Source organism: Garra rufa, chromosome 8 (genome assembly GCF_049309525.1).
Source record: "Garra rufa chromosome 8, GarRuf1.0, whole genome shotgun sequence".
Classification (NCBI taxonomy): Eukaryota; Metazoa; Chordata; class Actinopteri; order Cypriniformes; family Cyprinidae; genus Garra; species Garra rufa.
Window position 1 is genome coordinate 6,453,363 of NC_133368.1, and position 25,697 is coordinate 6,479,059.

General features: G+C 36.8%; 1 protein-coding gene across 2 annotated transcripts in view; it reads right to left on the reverse strand.

Annotated features, from left to right (window-relative positions):
* Nucleotides 1-25,697, reverse strand: part of pard3bb (par-3 family cell polarity regulator beta b) — a 456,057-nt gene that overhangs the window by 64,059 nt on the left and 366,301 nt on the right. The window contains exon 21 of one of the 2 annotated variants that reach the window (XM_073845438.1): nucleotides 16,439-16,556. In XM_073845438.1, the coding sequence (XP_073701539.1) occupies nucleotides 16,439-16,556 (118 nt within the window). Of the gene's footprint in view, nucleotides 1-16,438; nucleotides 16,560-25,697 lie in introns of both variants that reach the window. The other variant, XM_073845437.1, reaches the window with a different exon arrangement.

The window sequence follows — 25,697 nt, forward strand, 5'->3', positions numbered from 1 at the left end:
ACATCTCCTAGAGGGTAGAAAACAGCCACAGAAAAAACTCTCCTCCCCAGCAACAAACACAGACATCTGCAGAGGAACCGCATAATGCAAAATCACATCCTTGAAATGGCAATGGTCCTCCTCCCAGTGGAACCAGACCAAGAATACATGACACACCAACAACAGCCATATGTCTTATCAACATTATCTAAACACACATCATAAATTATAATCCCACGGCCTGTAATTGTGACAAGGCCCACGCCTGAATCAAAACTCAGAGTCGCTCTTTAATCAGCCGAAAGATTTAAGTGCAACATGTTCTCACGGGCAAGAGAAAGTGCTGAGATCCTGACGGCTACGCCACTGTGGTGCTCACGATGAATTGGGTGGGTCTGTGAAAAGCCTGACGATTTTAGACTAGTTTTAATGACCGTGAGAACTGCACCTTTCTGGTCTAAAATAGAGTTTTGACCTCCAGAAAAGCTGAAACAAGCTTTTTTAGGACAGAGAAGGACAAATAATCCCTGAGCTTTGCTGTATGTCTCAATGAACGTGATTTTATGGTGAAGTGAAGCTCATAATGACCAAAGATTTAAAACCGGGCTGATAAATTCTAACCATGAACCATAAAGAATCTGATCTATGGGATTAATTTCTGAGATCATCCTGAGCCATATGGACAACACTTTAATAATAATACCACTTTATGCTCTCTTTCGAGGAATAGTCCACCCAAAAATAAAAATTCTGTCTCTTACTCTAATGACATTTCAAACCCATATGCTGTTTTATATGTTTATATGGAACTGGATCTATTTGTTCTACTTACAGTACTTCTTTTAAGTTACCTGATTGATTCAATTTTCAAATCAAACTGAACAATTTGTTCATGAAAACACAAGAAGTGCTTGTCGCCATTTCTGAAGTGTCAATGTTGACATATAATGAAAAAAGATTGCTAAAGTCAAGAGATTTTACTAAAAGACCTACCAATCTCTGAGTACAATTAAAATAACGATGCTGCCAGCTTTCTAAAGTCATTTTACAGACCTCTAATTTGTCTCCAAATCTCAGCGAAAACTGTCATTTTGAACTCCCTCTACAAAATAATAGGTTACTCAATAAAATACAACTGTGATATTTAATATTTGGCTTTCATCACTATATACAGGTCAAAAGTTTATATACACCTTACAGAATCTGCAAAATGTTCATTATTTGACAAAGTAAGAGGGATCATACAAAATGCATGTTGTTTTTGATTTAGTACTGACCTGAATCAGATATTTCACATTACAGACATTTACATATAGTCCACAAATAAAAATAATAGTTAAATTAAAAAAATTGACCCTGTTCAAAAGTTTACATACATAATACTGTGTTTTTACCTGAATGGTCCACAGATTTTTTATTTTTTTTTTTTAAATATATGATATTTAGGTAAAACAAGAAAAATGTACACATCTTCTTCAAAAGTTCACACCCCTGGCTCTTAATGCATAGTTTTTCCTTCTGAAGCATCAGTGAGTGTTTGAACCTTATGCAATAGTTTCACATGAATCCCACAGTTGTCCTCAGTGTGAAAAGATGGATCTCAAAATCATACAGTCTTTGTTGTAAAGGGTTCAAATACACAAAAATGCTGAAAAACCCAACAATTTGAACAGCAGGCAGTTTAATTGTTCAGGACAAACTTATGAACAACTATCACTAAACAAAAAACAACAAAACACAGCTGTGGATCATTCGGGTAAAAATACAGTATTAAGAATCAAGTGTATGTAAACTTTTGAACTGTGCCATTTTGGTCATTCTGCAAGGTGAATGTAAAAATTGGACTTCAACTGTATGTTTGTCAAAATCAAAAATGTGAGCCGGGGACCTCTGGTTGAGTTGACACAAAATTACCCTGGAACATAGCACATAAGTGTTATGAACTACTTTTTTCATTTTTAATCTATGAACTATGTGCCTGTATGGACCTGTTTTGATCCACAATATAAATAAGATAATACAGGTTTGGAAAGACATGACAGTAACGACATACATTTTTTAGGCACAATATCCCTGTAATTTTTGGCTTAGTAACTAAAGCTTTTTCTTGTCTTGCTGATGTTGGACAAATCTTTGCCCAACAATAATGTTTATTCAGCACTACATCTCGTCTAGAAACAAAACAACGCTACATTGTTCATTCTCCGCTTCTGCTATCAGAAAAATGTGAAAAACAATGGGTTAGTGTCTCTATTGATGTAATAAATGGAACTTTCTCTTGCATTCCTAGACACATCCCTGGCTTCTCTGAAATTCTCATTTTGTTCAGATGAAAAGAAAAAAAAGCCTACCATCAACATAGCATCTGAAGACTTTCCTAGACAGGGCATTGTCCAAATATTAGCTGTACTTCCACAGTTGTGCTAATGTCAGGGAGAAAAAAAAAACCCTGTTCTCTCAGCATCTCAGAAACCTAAAAGCGTCATTACCATTCTGGGTATTTTTGTAACTTGAGGATATGTGCTCAACAAACTGAGGCAAAATTCATTGAAGTCTACTTCCACTGTTCCCTGGCCAAGTTAAATTAAGGTTATATTGCTTGGCACACCATGGTCCCCATATTGTATTTTAAACTTGAAACAATACACAGGCACAAAGGCCTTTGAATTAACCTCCTCTGTGGTAGTCTCCCCAACACCGGAGACGTCAGCATTTTTTCCCCAAATATGTCAGGACAGGAAGCAAAAGCAAGAAACAACAGGCTGACCAACCAAAACACCATCAAAGGTTAGACTTATTCATGACATATGAAAGAATAATACAGCTGGAATCAATTACAAAATATCAAATGTCAAAACCGACTATTGGACATTACCTTCTGGGCTTTCTAAAAGGGTAAAACTGCAAAGTTTAAGTCATTATTATAAATCAATTGACTACTTCTTACAATATAATTGAATAACTAGAAGGCAGAAAGGAATGGAAAAGCGTATCGCTTTAACCCAGGTGAATTATGTCCGAAAGGCAGACGAAACTTCATCGGTAGCTATCATGAGCCAGACGCCCCGCTTTGATCGTAAGTGGCCGTGACTGTTACACCAGATAAGGTGGAAGCACTATGACATCGCGCCTGAGTCAGCATCAAGCTCACCTTCACCGATAATTCACGCCAGCTCATTCTGCACCTAAAAAACCCACAGAGGGCTCATTTACCCTCAGGCTGACAAGGTGAGACAGGAAGAGGAGGGTTTGGAGGAAGTTATAGTCTTCCTTTGATGCCCTCCGTTCTCTCTGTGATAATGAACTCACGTTGAGCGCTTAAACTCAGTGGTTCAGTCATGCACGTTGATGCTGATAATAAAGCGTGAGCGATTACTTCACGCACGTCTGGGACTCCACAGACATGGCCGAACGGACCAGGTCGGTCAGCGGAAGAGACGGCATCACGCCACCCGGCTGAGTGTCTCCTCTGCGCTAGATGTGCATTCCAGTCCTGTTAGGCAGAGAAAAGGTCCCATTAGGCCTGTCTGGGAAGGTAATGAATACCCGCGAGGTCGTGACCTCTGTTCAGACATAGTTACATCATCATCAGAGGGGTTACGGAGGCTCCACATCTGCCCCTGAAGCTGCACATGAGAGGGAGAGGAGGAGAGGATAACAACCCTCATCTGTCTTTATCACTTTCTCTCTGACACTCTGTGATGTAAGGCGTTTTGAAGCGAAGACCGATTGCTGTGGTAAAACAACATGCTGTCTGCGACTATAAACAGGAGTGTGGGGATTAAACCGTGCTGCTCTGATCCTCGTCGAGATGAATCAAGGCTCCTAAAACATTGGTGGAACTCTGCTATAATTCAGGCTTCATTTGTCAACCATCATGTCCTATATATAGATTAAGCATTTGTTGGCCTTTTTGCCACTTTATTGATACAGATAGGTTTTACAAGATGTAATATAAGTCTCAGGTGTCCCCATAATGTGTCTGTCAAGTTTTAGCTCAAAGATCATTTATTATATTATTTTGAAAAGGCCTATTTTGAGTGAAAGCAGAAAAACACTGTTTTCGTGCATTCCTCTTTAAATGCAAATGAGCTGCTGCTCCCTGTCCCCTTTTCCAGAATAGGACTGTGCTTTTATTATGTTAAAATCACATGTTTTAAAGCCATATTAGTTGAAACTTCTGCAGCTGTCACATGGCATGTGAGTACTAAACTAAGTTCTCTTTCATGTCTTATTGCGCTTAAACTGTCAAATACACAAAGGTTTATGTTAAAGAGCAGGTCATATGGTATTTTAAAGTCCCCTACAACAAGTTTAAATGCATCTAAGGTCAGAAAACTGCCTCCCTCCCTTTCACAAGCCTACTCTGCTCTGATTAGTCAGCAGGCCAAGTCAATTGTGATTGGTCCTTCCAAATACAATGCAAGCAAATCATGCCCACAGCTAAAGTTAGGCTGCTGAAGTGTAAACACTTCACAAATTAATAATGGTGGACACATTAGCCGGGTGCTAACGTGACAATACAGTTTGTAAACCAAATACGTCTACTGTAACTCTGTGTTTTAACTTTTAATTAGAATGCAGAACAGCTGTATCACAGGCACACCTGCATTAACCTTACAATTAAATTAATTAATACAAAGTAATTAAAACAACGGCAGTCTACATTAATCGACACATTCTAAGGAAATAGTGGGTTCACATTAAATTATCAGAACTACTTCAGAAAGACAGTAATATCGTAGTTTACCTGGAAACCTAACGCTGCACTAGGTATACATCACATATTAGCACAAAAAACTAAATATTTTTGAAAATGTACACATAATGTATCAATCATACTTAAAAGTTGTGGTTCGAAGACACATGTTGGTCCAAAAAAAGAAGGCATGGACTTATCTTTTATTAACAAGCGTTGCGTTTAACGGATCTGGCATTGAACTCATCGAATTATACTGCTGTGGTATCATGGAAAAAAAAATATTTTTACTACTGATTCTTTACATTATCATCTTTCATCAATGTAGACAAAACAAACTTGCGTTCACAGCGTCTTCTCGACATGATGTAAACAATAGAGGAAGTGTTTGTGGGCAGGTCAGAGTGTTTGTATTTCGCTGCCAGGCGGGGATTATGCTAATATGTTACCTAGTGACAGGTAACAGGCAGAAGATTCGATTTCTTTTAAGAGACAATGTCTTTATTTATCATGCACTTTTTTGATTAACAACTTTGCCGACTGTTTACATTTAAGGATAGCTATGCTACAAACTGCAAAAAGGATATTTTTCGAAAACCCATATGACCTGCTCATTAAAAACACATAAGTTACAAAAACACAGTCGGTTTCTGTATGTCTGTGAAGGTAAACAACTGGGAAAGAAATCGCATGTTTATATTAGATCTGTGTATTACGTTAATGCTGCTTTTAAATGCTCTATTAGCCTCAGGACGGGGCCTCTGCATATACGTCAATGTCTGTCAATAGTCGTGGGTGGGACCTGTAAAATGTGACATCACTTTTTACAGATTTTGTGAACGGCTAGTTCTGAGACACTACTTATTAAATTAAAAATATTCAGCGGGTGGATTTTTAACATTATATGGTGGTTGAGTACACACACTGCCAACACACATTTATGTTCAAACTGCATATACTGCATATAAAAGTGAATTTAGCATAATAGGTGCCCTTTATAGGAATTATAGTTCAGAAATGTGCATCTGCTGCAATAATCTGGCTCAAAGGTCACTAATTAATGGACCGCGGTCCCGATCCAGAGCCAAGACTGTTTCCATCAGAACAGTGAATGACTTACGTATCATAATTGTATATAATTATAAACACTGAACTTAGAAACTGAGCATCTGAAGTGGAATATATGTATTGAAAACATGCATTTACACAGGAAACTCTGAATCAGGTTAATATTTTTGCCGCTTGATGATTCTCACGCACAGAGATAAGAAAGTGTGTGCTTATGCTCTCTTAACTTTACAATAACAGTTCAGTGTAGAGTTGTTTACAGAGTTATCTAATTCTGTCTGGCCTCACACAGGTTCACTTATAAGGTCTTACTATTTTTGGTATAGTGTATGATGTAAGCTGCAGTTAACAAACATGGAACATTTTTTCCCTCTTCAATAAGGGTTTGGAGTGTATCGCAAAACATTTATAACAACGTGGCCAGGATGACATCCTGAATGTATTAGTGTTAGTGCGGAGCAAGCTGGAAACAAAGGACAAAGCCTGCTCTATACGAGCGAGAAACCTCTGAGAAACAACAGCAGGTTGTTCAACCGCCTCAGTTGCCAGAATGCAGAAAAAAGCCATTAAAGTCAATTAAGAGGAAAATCAGGCTGGAAATGAATTATCCAGCCCTCTAATCTCATCATAGCCATGTGGTGATCAAGAGGGCAGATTATCACTTGCAAATTACTGCCGGGTTCAACGGATCTCCCACGGGTGGCCATTTTGTTTGAGGTCAAGGTGAAAACAAAAGCTTCAAATTGATTGAAAGAACAAGAAATCTTAAAAACTAAAATGTTATACATTTATGACATTCAGTGTAAAGTGTAGAATTTGTTTTACTAGGCATTACCAAATCAAATTTGCTAAAAATTATGTTTTAAACATGTTTCCTCTACACTCCCTCCATCTGTCATTGGTCAGTCAAACCAGATTTGTGGTGGTTGGGTTACTCTTATTAAGATTTTGTCTCCATATGAACAAGGCACATACTTCATCTAGATCCTACAAAGCTAATTTCAGAAGTATAGCTTATAATACTCTTACTTACTCTTACAAACTGAAGTAATTCAAAGATGCCTGATAAAGAGTTGTTAGTGCCAGTATGCATATGGTCTTTCTACTGATGAACGAAAGAACAAAACAGACTCCTGAATGCCATACGTCTATAATTAACCAAAGACAAATACGTTCTTTCATTTTGTGCATTAAAAACAAACAGAGAAAATGTTTTATTGGCCCCAGACTATTGCCTGTAACCATTTTGAAAAAACTTATGCAACAAGTTCCCTGGCTCCTCATTGAATAACCAGCCCCAGATGTTACATGGTAGACAGTAGCTGTTTCCTCTCTCCATTGTTTAAGTACAACTTAGAACAAAGATATAGATTTCCCCCTCAAGAAAACCTAAGCGGCACTGACCACTCATAAACACTGAACGGATGACAGCCACGGGGCTGTCTCAGATTGTTTTACCGGAAAGTTTACCAGAAACATACTGTTTGGAGTTTTAAACTCTTTGGTTTTGCCAATGTGGAAACTTGATCTGATCAAACATTCAAACTGTGTTTGTTTGCGGTGGGTGGTCTGAGGGCAATGAATTCATAAACTGAACAAACTGAAACATTAACTAGAATAGACAGTTTGTTTTTAAGGTTTGAGAAACCTTTAAAGGGTACATCAGATGGCCATTTTCCACAAGTTGGTTTAATTCTTTAGGGTCTTCATTCAATGTCTGCAACATACTTTGTTTAAAATTCCTCAATGGTCGCATAAAACAACACCCTTTTACCTTGTCAAAACAGCTCAGACTCAGTCCATGTCTCTGCTGAAAAAAACAGCATATGCTGGTTAGGTATGTCTTGGTGCTGGGATGCTGGTTTTAGCTGGTTTATGCTGGTCCTTTGCTGGTTTATGCTGGTCCCTTGCTGGTTTATGCTGGTCTTTAGCTGGTTTATGCTGGTCCCTTGCTGGTTTATGCTGGTCCTTTGCTGGTTTATGCTGGTCATGTTGCTGGTCAAGGACCAGCATAAACCTGCAAAGGACCAGCATTAACCAGCAACATGACCAGCATAAACCAGCAAAAACCAGCAAGGGACCAGCATAAACCAGCAAACGACCAGCATATACCAGCTAAAACCAGCATCCCAGCACCAAAACATACCTAACCAGCATATGCTGGTTTTTTCAGCAGGGGAGCTACTGCTCACTCCACCCTCTCTCTCGGTGGCATGTTACCATTAAATAGAAAACTAATCCACTGCATCCTCAGTGGCTCTGATGTCAGGAGTAAATTAATGTTCACTTTTACGTCCAACTACAAAACACCTGCATTGTTTACAAGACATTGTTGTTACAGCTGCTCGAGCACTGAGAAAATTGCGGACAACGTAAAACTGGCTGAGGGTGGAAATATGCTAATACGGTACAGTTCAGCGGGGCTGTTTAGGTTTTTTGGGGATTAAAAAAAAGAGTGAATAGATTTTTATATAATTGTAGTGTGGTTGTGATAGACAGACAGACTGACTTATGTTAAACTGCTTTTAATAGCTTTTTCCCCACATAAATACACACTCCATACACCATAATGGCAAAGCAAAAAAAAAAAAAAAAAGTTTTTTAATATATTTTTTTATTATAATTAAATGATTTCATTGCATAAGTATTCTGGGACAGTTGAAATTTAGCTCAGGAGCATTTATATTGCTTGTAGATGTTGCTACACTTCAAGTGAAGCAACCTGTGGCAAATTCAATTGAATAGGTATGATTTGAAAAGGACAAACGTCTTAATAAAAGGTCTAAGAGCTGAAAATTGATATCAGAGCAAAAACCAAGCCCTGAGGTAAAAAAAAAAACAAAAAACTTCTGAGCCTTTAGAGCTCAGAAACAGGTGTGTGTCAAGCCACACATCTGCAGAAAAGTTCAGAAAAAATTCTGCTGCATTAAAGGTTCACAGAAGCATGTAGTCTTCAGTAACCTTAATGGAAGAAGTTTGAAAACAACCAGGACTCTTCCTAGAGCTGGCCAAACTGAGCAACTGATGGAAAAGGGCTTTGGTTAGAGTGGTGACCAAGAACTTGTGACTCGAGTTGAACTCAATGATCATATGTGGAAATAGGAGAAACCTACAGAAGGACAAACATCACTAAAACACTCCACCGATCTGGTCTTTATAGCGGTGTGGCCAAACTCAATCCTCTTCTCAGTGAAGACACATGAAAACACAATGGGAATTTGCAACAAAGTACATAAAGAACTCTCAGATTGTGAGAAACGAGTTTCTCTGGTCTGATGAACCTCAATTCCAAGCATCATGTATAGAGGAAACCATGCTGTTCATCACCTGCAAAGTAGCATCCCAGAAAAGCAAGTGTGGTGGTAGCAGCCTCATGTTGTGGGGCTGTTTTTCAGTGGCAGGGAATAAGGGACTCGTCAGAGTAGAAGAAAGTATTGAGTTAAGGGTATGAATACTTATGCAATGTACTTATTTCAGTGTTTCACTTTTAATACATTTACGAAGTTGTGACAAATCTGTTTTTGCTTTGTCATTATGGTGTATGGAGTGTAGACTGATGTGAGAAAAAAAAAAATAATTTAAAGCAGTTTAACATATGGCAGCAGCAACAAAAAAAAAAAAGAAAAATTAAGGGGTATGAATACCTTTGCCATGCACTGCAGATAGATATATCCTAAATTAAAAAAAGGGAACAAATTCTTCAAATTCAGATGTTCAGAAGACCACACAATGGCCCATTTGCCATTTTGTGGTCATGACTTCACTCCAAACTACTACACAAATGGCACCCTCAGCCCTTGTGGTTCTCCTCCCAGTCTACACTCTGACTGACTTCTACAATCAGATGAAAGTTACACAGCCACCATGTTGAATCAGCATCAATTTCCACCTGGCAAAGGCACTTATGAGGTTTGTTCTAAAACCCAATGCGTCTGGACATTTAAAGGGTAAAGTACACCAGATCCTCCTGACAGTCCTCCAAGATCTGCACGCCTGGCTTCTAACTGCCTGATGTTACTGAGTTTGGGCGGCAGGGTAGATGCAATGGAAGGATTTGCTGACTTATTAGGGTTTCCCCAAGTCTAACGTCTCTCTCTCAGCTTGAGCTCTGCTGTTTGTTCAGATCCCAGAGAGGAAAAGATGACAATGGTTGGCTGGGGGCTGTGGCAGAGCAGTCATTCCAATGGACAGGAACCTAAACGCTTAAGCTGGTCATTGTGAAGCCCTCAGCTGGATCTCATGACGCCATGTTGCTAATTTCGATACCTGCTTTTACATTCGAATTGGGATTTAGAGCCAACATCAAAGGATCACATCACATCCTGTCCCTCTTAAGCCCAAATCACCTTTGACTTTGTAAGAGCTGCTACCAAGATACGCACAGCGGTAAGATCTGAGGTCAAAAACCTGTTGAGGAAATTGGGAAAACACATGAGGAATGGACCACATCTCACTTAAACCACAACTGAAGAAATCCAATGAAATCCAGCACCCGACTGGAGAATATTAAACAAATATTCTCCGTCAGTATTTCAAGGAAAAATATTTCACTGCTGGTGACGGGTTTAATGAAAGTGTGACTTGAAAAAATAAAAAGGGTAAAAGGGGATTTACGGGAAAACTGTATTTTTGGGATATTCTCTCTTTGTGTGAACAGGAGATGCAGCTGTTGACACGTGCTGGAGACGGATCTGGATTGTATTCCAGTTTAGGAAAGGAAACAACGGCTGGTCCTCAGAGGAAGAGAGAGACACTCTGACAGATTTGTGAGGTTAGTTTCTCATGGACTGCATCATTCCTCTCAGGGGAAACGAGAGCGAGTGAGAGAGGACAGTGCTGGTAAATACCGCCAGCGTTGACTCCTATCCCTCATTAGGACCGTAGCAGTTAGGCGGCAGTTGGAGCATTATCATACCAACTTTAACTGCCTTACAGGCCCTATAAACAGTCACAAGACTACCATATATATTTTTGGATGCTATTTAGACGCCTCTCCGCGGCTCATCGGGTGCCTTCTCGCGACTGATTCCATAAGAGAGGCCTTTGAAACCATGAACAGCCTTCCTTTTTAATCCTGAAGCCCATTTGCTTGAATTTTTCACTGGGTAAAAATAGTTTATGGAGACATTAGACACTGCAGGCAACACATAATATAATTGCGTGTTACATGGACGGTGTGGCGTGCATCTTATCTCAACATCTGAGGAATGAACGGCATAGAACCCGCAAGACAGCAACAGTGTTTGCCTTTAAGCCTTTGAACTTCCTGTTTGCTATCTTCAGACTTCCATATAAATGTATAATACACTTCTGCATTTCTTATGCATTTATGCATTTGAGAGACGCTTTCATCCAAAGTGACTCTCGCAGTGCATTCAAGGTATATATTTTCTCAGTATGCATGTTCCCTGGGAATCAAACCCATGACCTTGGTGTTGCTAGCAGCTGGGGTACAGGAATGGTTCCAAGATGGCACAGAATCATGGGTACAGGTACTTTCTGGAGGACACACGTTTGTTCTGTTCCAAAACCTAGTGCGCTGCCTACGTAAGCAGTATTTTGGGGCTTCATTTTAAGGCATTAAAGTCACACTCCCAACATGAAGAGGCAGCATAATTATACCGCCTACTAAGGCTACCTTCATCTGGCTAGATTCAAGGCAGCATTATATTTACATATTTCTCGATATTTTATCTTAGCTAGCCTTTTATTTAATTTATACTCTGTTATATACTGTTGTATTTTCGTTATCTACACTAGCATTCAAAAGTTTGTGTTGGTTAGGTTTTTTGAAAGAAGTTTCTTATGCTCAAGGCTGCATTTATTTGACCAAAAATAAACAGTAATATTGTAATAATAATAACTGTTTATTTTAATATACTTTAAATGTAATTTATTCCTGAGATGCAAAGCTGAATTTATAGCAGACATTACTACATTCTTCAGTGTCACATGATCCTTTAGAAGTCATTCTAACATCATCATGGTGTTTAAGAAACATTTCATTCTTATTATTGTTTAAAATTGTTGTGCTGCTTATTATTTTCAGGGAAAAAATCTTTTGTATCACTACAAATGTCTTTTCTGTCACTCTTGATTAATTGAGTGTGGCATTGCTGATTAAAAGTATTAATAAAATAAAAAAAAGCGTATCGATCCCAAACTTAAACAGTAGTGCATTGTTATTTCATCCTTTTTTTAAAATTACTTTCCAATTTAATCTATTATATTTAATTTTAAAATATTTGTAATCACTCTCCCAACTGTTCAATTTAATTTTCTGATTAAATAAAGGTAAATAAATGTGTCCTTTGTGAAGAAGGCAATCCTAGAATGCACTGTGCCAAGCTTAGTGCTGGCCAAAACCAAAGATAAATTGATTTATGAAATACTTCTATTTAATTAAATAATGAAAAGCACTGATACAAAGAGTTAGTCTAATTAAAATGAACTATTTTACCCCAAATTTGAATGTGCTCTGCATTTTTATGCTTACCAGAGTATTATCAACATGATAACATCAAACTCTTCTACAGTCTAACCAAAAATTATTCAGACACCAGATATGATTTTTGATATTTTATTTTACTAGTGGGTGCAGGACACTATAGTTCATTTAGTTCAAGTAAACTGTGACATATTATACCAAAAAATTTTTCAAACAGTGGACTACCAGTAAAATTTGGGACCAAAAAATATTCAGACACTGACCTGACCACGTTTTTTTCTTTAATCGCTAATGCCACCTTTTTACACCACAGACTGAACAAAATTAAGCATTGCTTAGTAATTGGTCAACAAAGTATTGATAGTTGTGTAAATATTGTCATACTAACAGTTGACTGAATTTCTGGTTGATTGTAATCCATTACATACCTTTCTATCAAAGTTCTCTGACATTATCAAGATGAATTTGTTCTGACACAGTTTAACTCTGAGTTCTCGTTATATTGTATTACCTTTTTCTAAACTATAGCAAATAAACTGTGATAATGTGAGAAATGTTGAAGATGTCTGATTACTTTTGGTTTGACTGTATATCTGATAGCATGCTTCCTTAGAAGGCAGGTTCTTATGTAGGCAGTAGACAGCGAGGCAGCTCACAGGGCTTTGGAACAAACCCATTTTTTGACACAAATATTGACAAATGCCAAGCCTTAATTTCATCTGGACGTCAGAAGTCCTCACAAGTGAACTTGCGGTCATTGAGACTACACCACAGTCATGCCTGAGCAATGCAGTCACTGAGTCAGCACAGAAATTCATGGAGTGGTCGAGCGATCATCAATCAATGTCTATACACACACTCTATATCAACCCTACTGTAGTCCTATAACACACACTTACACAGAACAGCGATGAACCAGTAAACACTGCAGTGCTTCGCATAAATACAAAAGAGAAAAGAAACGGTTATGACATCAGTGGTAAGATCCTCTGGCAGAGAAAAGCTAAAACATTTACTGGAAAGCAGGATTGTGTGTAAACCGATTTGCTTGTGTGGCAATAGCTGAACGGTTCTGGTTCTGGAAAAGCCCAACAAAACAAATCCCAATCCAAATCTCTTTTTCCATTTCTCTGTGTTTACCAGGACTACCCTTGCGGGTTGATCAAGTGAGATATGTGCAGATATGTCCATAAAAGGGCTCAATCTGAAAGCAGACGAGAGGCAGCTGTAACAATAGGCAGTCATAAAGCGTCTGTCATGAGTAGTATTATTTATATCCGTGGTGTAGACTACATCACAGTCAGAGAAAAGGGTGTGGAAACTTCTGTGAATGTCTCTCCAAGATTATATGTGTGTCAAGTCACAGGATACGGCGAATCGTCATCCTTTCCACAACGTCATCATTAGGCCTGTAGGTAGATCCAACCCATTTCACCATGTGAAAACTGCTCACACATTTCTTCGTATGCAAAAACGGTGGCTGATAACTTTGTTTTGCTTTGACGCAGTGAGTGTTTGTTTCCTTCAGTAGCTGAATAATTAGCGCTGAATAAATAGATAAATAAGCACCGACGAGCAAACGAATAAATGCAGTGTCGACCTTAATGAGCAGGCTCGTTAGATTGGGTGATTGCTGTTTGGAGTTAGTTTAATTCGATCTGCCTCTCTAATCCCACAGCCTGCGATGCTTCATTGTTCACCGCAGCTCTTACAAAAACAGACGTTAGCTCATTTGAATTTGAGAGGTATAACTATTGATCTCACACAAAGGGAATTACTATGTGTTCGGAGAGAAAACAAATTACGCTTGTCCCAATCCTAATAAAGAAAGGCGCCAATGTATTTGGTGGAAGTTTCTATGACTCCTGATTAAGAACGTTGAGGCAGTATAAGAGAGATACTGAGGCAATTATCTACTCTGATTAAGAAAAAAGGTAAAAACGTGAATGCAGGGTCCAAAAATAACTTTCTGTCACAGCTGCCAATGGCTGGGGAATTGAGAAAATGTATCAGTTATACCCATTTCTTACTAGCCATGACACTACTTTTGTATTATTTTCATAAATACACTACCAATAAAGTTTGAGGTAGTAGGATTTCTTTTGAAAGAATCTTGAAAACAAATGTATCATGGTTTTCTACAAATACAGTGTTTTGACACAATCGTGTCTCTATACAGACAGTTAATTTGACTTTAGGACTTGGTTTTTGCTCTGATATGTGTGTACCTTTCCAGATCATACTCATTCCAATAAATTTGCCACAGTTTATCTCCACTCGAAGTGTAGTAACCATAGACTGTAAAAAAAGATGGACAACGCGTTTCCGCTTCTTTCCACTATAGAAAAGTGAAGCCAAAACAGCTCAATATGGCCGCTACCATCTTGGGGGAAGTTACGTCATTTGGAGCCAGAGCATGCGCAGTAGAGGTTCGTTTGGAGCCAGAGCATGCGCAGTAGTGTCGTGAGGCGGAGCCGCGGTGTCAAAGTCCCGCCCAAACTCCCGCAGACCCAATCGCACGATCACAATCATGACACCACACCCCGTTTTTATAGCATCAAATAACTACTTAAAAGCAAACTTATTAGAAAAACGAACACCTGAGCATGAATCAGCATTATAAGAACTACCTCACACGATGGAAATCACCTTTGGAAAAAAATTATTTGCCGTGTAATTCGATTATTTAGTTTGGCTCACGTCCCATTAGATTACATGGAGAGGGCGGGGTTTATGACCTATACTGCAGCCAGCCACTGGGGGGCGATCGAAAACTTTTGGCTTCACTTTTCAGGACACCTACGGCACGCTTGGTAGTAACATCTAAAAGCAATATGAATGCTCCTGAGATAAAAGTGCCCAAGAAAAAGGGTATGAATACTTATGCAATGTACTTATTTCAGTGTTTTATTTTTAATACACTTTCAAAGTTGGCACAGTTGTTTCGTGCTTTGTCATTATGGAGTGTAGATTGATGTGGAAAAAAGTAATTTAAATCAGTTTAACATACGGCTACAACATAAAGTGTGAAAAAAAATGAGGGGTATGAATACTTTCGGAAGGCACTGTATATCAAGCAGCACAACTGTTTTTAACACTGATAATAAGAAGAAATGTTTCTTAAGCAGCAAATCAGCATATCAGAATGATTTCTGAAGGATCATGTGACACTGAAGACTGGAGTAATAATGCTAAAAATTCAGCTTTGATCGCAGAGATAAATTACATTTTAAAATACATGAAAATATAAAATAGTTATTTCAAATTGTAATAATTTTTCACAATTTTACTATTATTTACAGTATTTTTGATCAAATAAATACAGCTTTGATTAGCAAAAGACACTTCTTTCAAACACAAAAAATCTTACATACTCCAAACTCTTTTCCCCAGATGTGTGGCTTGATGCAATCCTGTTTCTGAGCATTTAAAGCAGTTTTTTTTTTTTACCTCAGGGCTTGGTTTTTGCTCTGATATGCATTTTCAGCTGATAGACCTTTTATTAAGAGGTGCAAATCATAGTCGTTCAAATTAATTTGCCACAGGCTGACTTCACTTTAGTGTAGTAACATCTAAAGCAATATGAATGCTCCTAAGCTAAATTTTAAGAGCCCCAGAAAAAAGGGTATGAATACTTATGCAATGTACTTATTTCAGTGTTTTATTTTTAATACATTTTCAAAGTTGGCACAAATCTGTTTTGTGCTTTGTCATTATGGAGTGTAGATTGATGTGGAAAAAGTAATTTAAAACAGCTGCAACATAAAATGTGGAAAAAAGGGGTATCAATTCTTTCGCAAGGCAATGTACAACTGTTTTTAACATTGATAATAATAAGAAATGTTTCTTAAGCAGCAAATCAGCATATCAGAATGATAATGTGGCACTGAAGATGTAATGTCTGCTGAAAATTCAGCTTTGCATCACAGGAATAAATTACATTTTAAAAATAATTAAAATATAATACAGTTATTTCAAATTGTAATAATTTTACACAATTTTACTATTATTTACAGTATTTTTTATCAAAAAAAAAAAAAATATATATATATATATACAGCCTTGGTGAGCATAAGACACTTCTTTTAAACACAAAAAAATCTTACAGACTCCAAACCCAACTTAAACCAGTTGCCAGCCACTGCCGATTTACTCTACTTGCATTGACCGCTTGCGATTGTTAATATTGGACCCTGTGTGATGTTGAGAGTGTTTTATTGGGTGTTGTGGGTTTGATATCTTACTCTGTGCGGGTCGTACTCTTGTCCTCTCCGTCGGGCCTCTAGTTCTTCATAGGCTGGAGCTGCTCCCTCTCTACGAGCCTGAAGATACTCCCTCCTCAACTGCTGGATGCGGTCCATGCTGCTGCAAAAACACACAATCCACTTAGCTCAAATATTAAATTAATGAAGAAATGTGGTGCTGTGGCATTGGCTAAAAATCTGGGCTGGTAACCAAAAGGTTGTAGGTTTAAAATCAAATGCCCCTAGTTGTTCTAAATAAAAGATTCCACATTCAAATTCAATTAAATTAACAATAAACAATAACAAAAAGGAATAATGTTTATATAACACACAATATAATTGATTTATTATCACCCAGTCTTTTACTAGGGTGGGGGTTGGTCTACTTAGTTTCAGCTCAACTTTTAAAACAAGTAAAAAGATCTTTGTGTTCAGCTTCAATTAGTCAAGCTCTATCTATCCCTTGTGACATCTGAACCTGCAATCTTTTGCTTACAACCCAGATCTTCAAAGCCTAGGCCCCACCACCTCCTTACATCCGCACACAGTCTCCTACGCATGAATACTATTTCCCAACATACACATTTATAGACCTACAGCCACACAATCACCGACCCCAGCCCACTCACACCCATCCAGAACAAAGAGCTATCGATCTGACTTCTACATCATGTGATGGATAAAAAAAATTCCAGAAGCCAAGTATATCAGGCTGTTGATATGTCCGGATTGTAGCCACTTAAGAACAAGGCAGACTTCGGTCTGGTATCCCAGGCTACGGCTCTATCATCTGCACTTATCAGAAACAACAAGGTGATGACAACTGAGTTAAAGCAGACAGAAAGACTCAATACTGCCACAGATAATCAACAGTTCTTTGTTACAGGCCACTTCAAATCTAGCCAGAATCACATAATCACACACATACAGAGAAGATTCAGAATGATATCGTCGTTTAAAAAAAAGAGACTGATGCAGTAAGAAAAAACAACTCAAAATATAGCTGCAAGCAGCAATGACTGGGGTTCAAGCGCTTTAAGGCATTTAAGCACATATGAAAAAAGACATTATTTAGCAAGCCTGTAACCATCTAAATCCATGATTTAAAAAGCTATTTTTTGGCAAATCCAGGTAGTTTACCATGTTTTTTTAACATTTATGACTGTTATAGCACCAGCTGTGGTCTGATCTCCTTAAAACCTTAACATGCTTGTTTAGAATCACCTGTCTTATGTGCTCACCATGTTTTGAAGTTTGTGAAGTTTTGAGCTTTCCTTTAGGCTTTATAGGATTTTTTGGGTTAATTAGACCCATTAAAGCTTTCCAAAGGGTAAATTTAAACTTCTTTTTGATAAATATTGACCTAGAGAGTACAGAGAATTGTACTGCAGCATTTTTTTCCAGATTGAGCAAACAACCTAGGTTCTAGAGGCAAAGTTGTCTGGAATGAGGAGTTCTATTGAAATATAGGAGCATTGTGTGTATGTGTGAAAAACCGCCCCTGAAAAATGCAATACCGTCACCCAGTGGCTGATTTCTTTCAAATTTCTCTCAGACCTTTGAGGCTGTGAGTCGAACAGGCCCACCAAGTTTCGTTCCAATTGACCTCCATTAACCTTGTCTAACAGGCACTCAAATTTTGTTGACCAATGGCGGACATGTTTTTTGAGATACTTTAGACCAAGACAGTGCACACATTTTCACGTTGACAGGACAACTGTTTGTGCAGTTATAGCCATTTTTCTGTTTTTTGCTTCTAATAGATTGAGATTGAGCTCTTACATAAGTTTGGCGAAGACATCTTATTCCGTTTAAGAGTTATAGGCATTTTACTAAAAGTGGCCCTGACGCTTTCGAATATTTTGGTGTCCCTTTGCGATGGTGATTTGAAAATTAAACTTTTTATTGACATTCACTCTCCAGAGAATCTTTTTGCACTGATTTGGTTCCGATCAGGCGAAAAACCTAGGAGTAGTTCGCAAAAGTATGTTTTTAAAAAATGTTTCTTTGTCAAGGATTTCAACTGGTCAATTCGTACTTTTGTTCACTGCAGTGTCCCCGTCAGGCCGATTGGGACGAGCCTTGGCCACATTGTAGGTCGTGTGAGTACTACCATCCCTCCAAGTTTCAAGTCTCTACAACTTTCACTTTGATCTGCATGATCATTTTTACGTAGAGATCGCTGATCCGTGACCATTCTAACAATTACAATAAGATTTCAGCACTCCACGCTTGAACCCCTAAAAACACAAAATAGTTAACTTTGATTGAGTTAAACCTCACCGATACTTTATAATTTAAACAGAAAACAAATCTGACACGTAATTTCAGGCCTGTTTGACTTATTTTCTTCTGTATAACATAAAATGAGATATTTAGCATAATGTTAAAGCTTCTCTTTTTAATATCATAAAGTGAAAGCAAAAGTATCATAGAAGATTGAGATAAAATAACTTTGACTTTAAATTATATATTATTAGAAAGCTTTGACTTGTATTTTGTCTTGTGTGTGGTGTTTTTTACTGGCTATCTGCATCAAAATCCTAAATGCTCATTTTTGGCTGAACTATCCCTTTAATACCCTTCCACCTGTCCAAAGCTCAATAAACATCTCTGATTTTTCCAGACACAGCGAAATGACGCGCTTATCAAACGTTCAAGAGGGGAATGTGTGATATTTCTCCTGCTCAAATATTGTGTTGTGGCACAGAACTGTGGAAGTGTGACTTGGGAGATAAAGTCCTGTCAGTCATCTCACAGCGCCTAACACACAAACACCAAAATCAATCTCTCAACGCTCGGCTAACACAAACACAACCTTTCCACAACTGTTGCTTCCCATTGTCAACAGACAGAGCCGAACAGCCATGTCCACCATCTCAGCGAGGGGTAAATGCAGCGATCAGACGCTGTGGGTGAGGATCCCATCGTAAACTTCACACATCAGACAGTCATTTTTCAGGGCATCAACCCCTGGGGCACAATGCCAGCTGTCTACGCACTATGAATGTGCAACTGAAAATAAAAGGAAGAAGATGAAAATGTGAGGGGGGCAACACAATAAGTTAAAAGACTGTATGCTCAATAAAGACATTGTTTTGATAACCTAAATGGGATGGAGCCAACAATTACAATGACGCTGTAAAATAGAGGAAGCACATTGTAGAACTAGCATAAAAAAGCAAATACTGTCTTGACTACAGGCACACCATAATAAAACAGCTATAAATTACATCTCTGCCCTGACAACCTGAGTTGTGTTTTCCTTACCAGGTGAAACTAACATTTTTTGCTGACTTTAACCAATATTAACAAATGAATCCTTATTGTAAAGTGTTAAGTTGAAGTACTAAAATGACTGAAACTAAAATAAAATTATTTAGAAAATGTTTCGAAAATGTTAGAAATAGAAAAATAACTACTAACTACCAAAATTTTAATGCTTTTAAAGTCTCTTTTGCTCACCAAGCCTGCATTTATTTAATCCAAAGTACAGCAAAAACAGTAAAATTGTGAAATATTTTTACTATTTAAAATAACCGTTTTCTATTTGAATATATTTTAAAACGTAATTTTTTCCTGTGATTTCAAAGCTGAATTTTTAGCATCATTACTCCAGTTACACAATCCTTTAGAAATCATTAAAATGATTAAGAAGAACAGCATTTATCTGAAATAGACATCTTCTGTAACATTATAAATGCCTTTGTCATGACTTTTGATCAATTTAAAGCAGCCTTGCTAAATAAAAGTATTCATTTCTATAATTATTTTCCAAAAAAAGAAAAAAAAATATATACCGACTCCAAGCTTTTGAATAGTATAGTGTATAATGTTACAAAAGCTTTATATTTGCATAAATGCTGATCTTTGGATATTTCTATTCATCAAAGAATCCTAAAAAATATACTCAACTGTTTTAAATATTGATAAAAATGCTTTTTTTAACAGCAAATCAGCATATTAGAACGATTTCTGAAGGACACGTGACACCGACGACTGGAATAATGATGCTGAAAATTTAGATTTGATTACAGGAATAAATTATATGTTAAAATATATTCAAGTAGAAAGCAGTTATTTTAAATAGTAAAAATATTTCACAATATTACAGCTTTTGCTGTATTTTGGATCAAATAAATGCAGGCTTACTGAGCAGAAGAGAATTCTTTAAAAAATTTTGACTGGTAGTTATAAATATATTTTTTTTAGGTGTGAATGAACCCTTTAACTAATATTAACAAATGAAACCTGTTCACAAAGTGTTACCCTGAAATAAATAAGTTGCAGTACTAAAATGACTAAAACAAAAATAAAAATAAATGAAAGCTAAATAGAAATGTATAGAAAAGAAATAGAAAAAATAAGCATTTATTATTTTTTGGTGGGTGAACAATCCCTAAGTACTAAAATGACTAAAACTAAAAAATAATAATAATAAAAAAAAAATTTAAGCTAAATAGAAATGTTTAGAATAGAAACAGAATTATGAAAGCACATAATAATACAAATAATAAACAAATAAAAGTGAAATCAAAATATTAATATAAACACTGCAATAGTATATAAATAAAAATCTCACACCACAGATGCATTTTAGACATAAAATGTTTTTTCACATTTACTTTGAGAGGAAAAAAAAATGTCAAAACTCACTGCATCTAGTTAAGTCAAGGTGTAAATATGTGCTTACAGCGCTTGACGTAGTAAAAGATAGAGTGAAATCTCTCCCTAAAGAAAACAGACTTGTTTTCACAATAAAACTACAACTCTACAACTAGAGAACAAGTGGTACTTTCATCAAAAACAAGTGTAGGCTGACCACTCCACAAAATTCCCTAATTCTCCCTTTAGACGCAGAACACCAAAATTCAATTGACTTTTTTTTCATGCTCCTGACCAATCAGATTAACTGAGAGAGAGAGAGCAAGGAGTGTGTGAGAGAGAGAAACTTGGAGAACAGAGGATGAATGAGACAGTAGAGGGATTAGATTAAGACAAAACAAATTAACATGTCTTTTTTAAAAGCTTGTTAGGCAGACAGCGCAAGTGCCAGGCATTCCAGAGGGATGATGCTGTGGGAACGGGCCAGAGCACGGCGACCCGGCGGCCACACGCACACTCCAGCTCCCGTACAGAGGACGCTGAACCCGGACAGCGAGGTCTCAAAACAAACCAACCGTCTATGCAGAAACACACACACACACACACATTTAGGGACACACAACAAGAGAGGTCCCACTGTGGATTAATAACACACCCCCTTCCACACAAAAAAAAACTGGCCGACCTCTCTCTCTCTCCATCATGCGCTGTCATAAACAGCCTTTTTCATCTGTTGTTCTTTCAGGAACAATAAAGATTCATGTGACTCAAGCAGGCCTAATGTTGCCGCTGCTGCTGCAGTCCCGGAGGTGTTACTGTGAAGTACGCATTCAGACGCACAAAAAAAAACACAAACACGCATTTCTGCTCTGTATTTCCTTCTGCTTTTCTTAGCCACACAGTGTAGCATGACATCAAAGCCAACTCATGTGGTTTCCGGTCTCTGTCCAACTAATTTAAACTAGGGCTGTCACGATATCAGATTTTTCAGTAAACGATTATCGTGGCTTCAAAAAATCATGATAATGGTGTATCGCGATATCTATAGAAATCTTGAAAAACGTAAAAATAATAAGAAGAAGTGAATCACGCTTAATCTTTTTTTGACCAATGAATTACACCACTGCATACAACAATTACACTAAACAGAAGAAAGAAAACACAATTTTTGCAATTGCGAGTTTATATCTCACAATTCTGACTTTTTTTTCACAGAATTGTGAGACACAAACTCAGAATTGCGAGTTATAATGTCCAAATTTGAGGGGGAAAAACTGACTGATATGTTCTCAGAATTGTGAGTTTATATCTCACAATGACTATATTTCTCAGAACTGCAACTTTATTTCTCAGAATTGACTTGAATTGAGTTCATATCACAATTATGAGAAAAAAAGTCAGATTTGTGAGTTTATCTCGCAATTGCCAGTTTATATCTCACAATTCTGACTTTAAATCACAATTGCAAATGTATCTTACAATTCTGAGAAAAAAGACAATTGCCAGTTCATATCTCACAATTCTGACTGTAACTCACAATTGCAAATGTATCTTACAATTCGGAGAAAAAAGTCAGAATTGCGAGTTTATATCTCACAATTCTGACTTTATTTCTCAGAACTGCAACTTTATTTCTCAGAAATACAAATTTATGTTACAGAATTGTCTCGCAATTCTGACTTTATAATTCATGAGTTCATATCACAATTATGAGAAAAAAGTCAGATTTGCGAGTTCATATCTCACAATTCTGACTGTAACTCACAATTGCAAATGTATCTTACAATTCTAAGAAAAAAAGACAATTCGAGTTTATATTTCACAATTCTGACTTTATTTCTCAGAAATACAATTTTAATTTTCAGAATTGTCTCACAATTCTGACTTTATAATTCGTAATTGTGAGTTCATATCACAATTCTAAAAAAAAGTCCAATTTGTGAGTTTATCTCGCAATTGCGAGTTTATATCTCACAAATCTGACTTTATTTCTCAGAAATACAATTTTAATTTTCAGAATTGTCTCACAATTCTGACTGTAACTCACAATTGCAAATGTATCTTACAATTCTAAGAAAAAAAGACAATTGCGAGTTTATATTTCACAATTCTGACTTTAAATCACAATTGCAAATGTATCTTACAATTCTAAGAAAAAAAGACAATTGCGAGTTTATATTTCACAATTCTGACTTTATTTCTCAGAAATACAATTTTTTTTCAGAATTGTCTCACAATTCTGACTTTATAATTCGTAATTGTGAGTTCATATCACAATTCTGAGAAAAAAGTCCAATTTGTGAGTTTATCTCGCAATTGCGAGTTTATATCTCACAAATCTGACTTTATTTCTCAGAAATACAATTTTAATTTTCAGAATTGTCTCACAATTCTGACTTTATAATTCGTAATTGTGAGTTCATATCACAATTATGAGAAAAAAAGTCAGATTTGTGAGTTTATCTCGCAATTGCGAGTTCATATCTCACAATTCTGACTTTAAATCACAATTGCAAATGTATCTTACAATTCTAAGAAAAAAAGACAATTCGAGTTTATATTTCACAATTCTGACTTTATTTCTCAGAAATACAATTTTTTTTCAGAATTGTCTCACAATTCTGACTTTATAATTCGTAATTGTGAGTTCATATCACAATTCTGAGAAAAAAAGTCAGATTTGTGAGTTTATCTCGCAATTGCGAGTTCATATCTCACAATTCTGACTGTAACTCACAATTGCAAATGTATCTTACAATTCTGAGAAAAAAAGACAATTGCGAGTTCATATCTCACAATTCTGACTTTAAATCACAATTGCAAATGTATCTTACAATTCTAAGAAAAAAAGACAATTGCGAGTTTATATTTCACAATTCTGACTTTATTTCTCAGAAATACAATTTTAATTTTCAGAATTGTCTCACAATTCTGACTTTATAATTCGTAATTGTGAGTTCATATCACAATTCTGAGAAAAAAAGTCAGATTTGTGAGTATGTCGCAATTGCGAGTTCATATCTCACAATTCTGACTGTAACTCACAATTGCAAATGTATCTTACAATTCTGAGAAAAAAGTCAGAATTGCGAGTTTATATCTCACAATTCTGACTTTATTTCTCAGAACTGCAACTTTATTTCTCAGAAATACAAATTTATGTTACAGAATTGTCTCGCAATTCTGACTTTATAATTCATGAGTTCATATCACAATTATGAGAAAAAAGTCAGATTTGCGAGTTCATATCTCACAATTCTGACTGTAACTCACAATTGCAAATTTATCTTAAAATCCTGAGAAAAAAGTCAGAATTGTGAGTTTATATCTCACAATTCTGGGAAAAGGTCAGAAATGCGAGATTTAAACTTGCAATTGTGAGAAAAAGTGTCAGAACTGTGAGATAAAATGTTGCAAAAGTAAACTAAAACTAAAGCTTAAACTAAAATCAAAACCATAAAATAGGCTGACGGAAATAAAACATTAAGAAATAATATTTTCAGCTAGTTCTCAAGTTATTTAGTTTAACTTGGACTAAAAAATGGAAAATACAAAATAAATTTCAAATATTCTAAAAATGTCAAAATAGTAATAAACTGTCATCACTATCATCAGTACCACTTGTCAATATTTCTCCATTCTCAGTGCTAAAACAAAAAAACTGTAACCAACAAAAAAACTACAATTTGTTTATGATATCCAACGCGATGTACCGGACAGTGCATTTAATGTATAAACTACATTTTAACAGTACGTGTTTTTCCTGGGAATCAAACCCCTGACTCATACCATGCTCTACTAGTTACACACTGAAGACATTTTATTTTCTTACGATGCAACTAAGGCCATGATAGAGAAAAAAACATCACATTTTCGGAAAAAACAACACATTACAGAAGTTCAATGAGTTATGAATGCCTTTTCATATTCACTTCAGCATCAGCCATTAAAAATATCCAGACACACACACCAGCAAACCACAGAAATGCCCCCCACAGGGGAGAAATGCTCTGCGGCACCAGGGCAAGAATTGCAGCGCGGCACAGATCAGGGTGGACAGCAGCAGGTCAGACAGACAGCAGCTCATCTGGGGGGGCAGACGCAGAGTTATGCCCCTGTTACAACCCTCCCATTTTTCACTTCTCAATCTCAGTGATTTGAGAGCTGAGAGAATAGAGCGGGAAAGTGTGGCAGCATCCATCTTCTCTCCACCACACTCCCTCACGGCTACTTTACACAATTTATGAGGCACATAACACACACAAAAAAATAAAAAATAAAAGAGAAGGAGAGAGAGAGAGAAAGAAAGAGAGAACAGGAGATGAAATCACATGCAAGTCTTGATCCAAATCTGGTATTGATTGGAACAGTGAATAGGGCCATAAAATACTAATACATAAAATATTATGACCTTTTACAGCTAAATTGAAATTGACTACAATGGAGAGCGATGGTATTATGCATAAAAACCTGCTGCGGCAGTTGTACTTCACAGTAATGGTCTCTGGAATGGGCCGATGCTGTTGATTTCTTGAGTGTGCGACTCTTTGTGGGACGACGTGCAAAACTGCAGGTCTAGACTAGTGCATTAATTCCTGTCACAAGATTAGTGGGGTCGTGACAACAAACTCAACCAGACAAGCACAAAACATCA